The 2,368-nt window shown below is 25.3% G+C and overlaps 1 protein-coding gene across 8 annotated transcripts in view; it reads left to right on the top strand.

Annotated features, from left to right (window-relative positions):
* Positions 1 to 2,368, top strand: part of LOC117182361 (activating transcription factor 7-interacting protein 1) — a 92,207-nt gene that overhangs the window by 55,944 nt on the left and 33,895 nt on the right. For all 8 annotated transcript variants that reach the window (XM_033375549.1, XM_033375545.1, XM_033375552.1 and 5 more), the window contains one exon: positions 396 to 656. In XM_033375549.1, coding sequence (XP_033231440.1) covers positions 396 to 656 — 261 coding nt within the window. The remainder of the gene's footprint in view (positions 1 to 395; positions 657 to 2,368) is intronic.

The raw sequence follows: 2,368 nt of genomic DNA, 5'->3' as shown, positions 1-2,368 counted from the left end.
GTTGGATTAAGTTTATGTTCCAATTCAGAATTTCTTAAAATTTGAAAATTTCCGGTTCCAAGTCAGAATTATTATTATTCTGGATAAATTCCAGTTCCAACTGTAAATGTCATAAAAATTGAAAATATATATTAAATAAAATGATGTATATACCATTTGGAGCGATGCATAATATCACTTAAAGTGGTACTTAGAGCCCGATGTATATCACTTAGAACGATTCATATATTGATGCACATCAGTTAGGGCGACGCATATATCACTTGAAGCAATTTGAAAAGTGATTTGAAAAGACATTGGTACTTACCCTTAAAATATTTTCTCGGACCACCACTCTGAAGTCTGGAATTTTATTTCTAGATTAATAATAACTAAATTTCAATTTTTGTTTGTAGGAATTGGAGGAATTACTGATTCAGAAGATTGTTGAAACAATCACAATGAGCAGTGAAATCGGAAAATTGCGTGAGCAAGCACGTTTGTCGGAAAGGAATCAGGAAGCGACTCGCACCAAGTGTCAACAATTAGCTAAACAAATTCAGGACTTCGAAATGGTCCTGAAACGAAATGCTGCGGACAGAAGTGCCGGCAATGATAAATACGTTGCTCCCATTAAGATTAATCGATCAGTTGGATTGCAAGTTAACTTCATATCAGTGAGTATAACAAAAAAAAAAATTTTATTCTTAGAATTATTTCAGATTTGATATTTCAGAGATATCTAGAGGTTTTAAGTGCCACAGAATTTATATTGAGCAAATGCTCTCGAGAATATGCGCATTTAAGAGAATTTAAGGCATTTAGAGGCCTAAAAGTATCCTATTTTCAAGATTTGGTCCCCATGTTACCCTATCTGCAGCCCATCATTTTATAACATTTTTATTTAATTAATCCTGAGGATCAGTTGTTGGTAAATTGATGAAAGGAATTGATATATTTTTTACTTATTTTTTTTTTTTAATTTTTAGCGTTTTCGAGAATTTTAGGAAATTTCCAGGAAAACCGGGAATTTTATGAGTTTAGAATGCTTAATTCGAAAATCTTTGACTTTAAACATTTTCCATTTTATATTTATTTCAGATTTCAAAGGATTTCAATGATTTGAAATATTTTACTGCTTTCAAATGAATACAAAATATTTCATAAATACTTCAAAGAATTGATTAAAATGTTAAAAGATTTCATCAAGATTTTAATTATTTTAAATAAATAAAAAAGATTTTATTTCACAAGTATTGTAAAGAATTCATTAGGATTTCAAAAGAGTTTAAGAATTTCAAAGATTTCAAAGAGGTTATAATAAGCCAAAATACAAAACATTTTAAAGATTTTAAATTTGTTGACATTCATTAAAAAAATGTCAAAATATATTTTTTTAAGTTTCAAATATTGCAGTGATTTCAAATAAATATAAAAGATTTAGGAAAGATTTCACAAGTAGTATTTCAGAGAATTTATAAGGATTTCAAAAGATTTCAAGAATTTGAAAAATATCAAAAGATTTCAGTGGTCTCAAAGGGATACAAAAGTTTTTACAAAGATTTTAAAGAAATTCGCAAGGATTTCAAAGATTGTACAACAAATTTTAAAAGGTTTCACAGAAATTTCAAGATTTTATCAAAAATTTACATAATTAAATATATTTCAAGGAATTTACAAAGATTCAGGGTGACCGTTGGACCGAGAAACCGGGAAATGACAGTGAATTTATTTTTTGACCGGGAATTTTACAAAAATTTTAGAATAAAAATGTTGTCCAACTTTGATGTCAACCGTTTTCAAATAGTGATCTTTATCAATTATTATATCATTTAGTTTAGAATGCTTAATTTGAAAATCTTTGACTTAAAAAATTTTTTCTTTTTAATTTTTAAGCATATATTTTTAAATAATTAAAATGCAGTTTTGAGGATTTAAACAATTAAAAATTAAAAGCATTTGAAGTTGAAAATTTTTGATAAACAGTTTTATTTTATTAACTGTAAATATAAATAAATAATAAATTGATTTGACCAAACAATTCTAGATTCGTTCAAAATTTGAGAATTTCAAGATTTTATCTGTTTCAATTCGAAAGTCTTGATAAGAATTGAAATTAATATTTCATTTATTCCAATAATTTTTACTTTTAAATAAAAGTTTTCATGATTGATCAATAATATATTTTTAATTCCGAGTTTTAGATATTCCTTTATATTATTTTTGATATTAAATTTAATAAATAAATTTATTAATATATTATTTCTATTAATATTTTGAGCTATTAAAAAATGTAAACGTGCGTTTTACTATTTTCGACTTAAAAATAAATCCATAATAATACAGTCATAATTAAAGGTTTTTATTAATTTTAAAATTCCTTTTCCAA

This window comes from Belonocnema kinseyi, chromosome 10 (genome assembly GCF_010883055.1).
Source record: "Belonocnema kinseyi isolate 2016_QV_RU_SX_M_011 chromosome 10, B_treatae_v1, whole genome shotgun sequence".
Classification (NCBI taxonomy): Eukaryota; Metazoa; Arthropoda; class Insecta; order Hymenoptera; family Cynipidae; genus Belonocnema; species Belonocnema kinseyi.
Note: the sequence above shows the minus strand (reverse complement) of the source record. Positions and strands in the feature narration are given on the sequence as shown.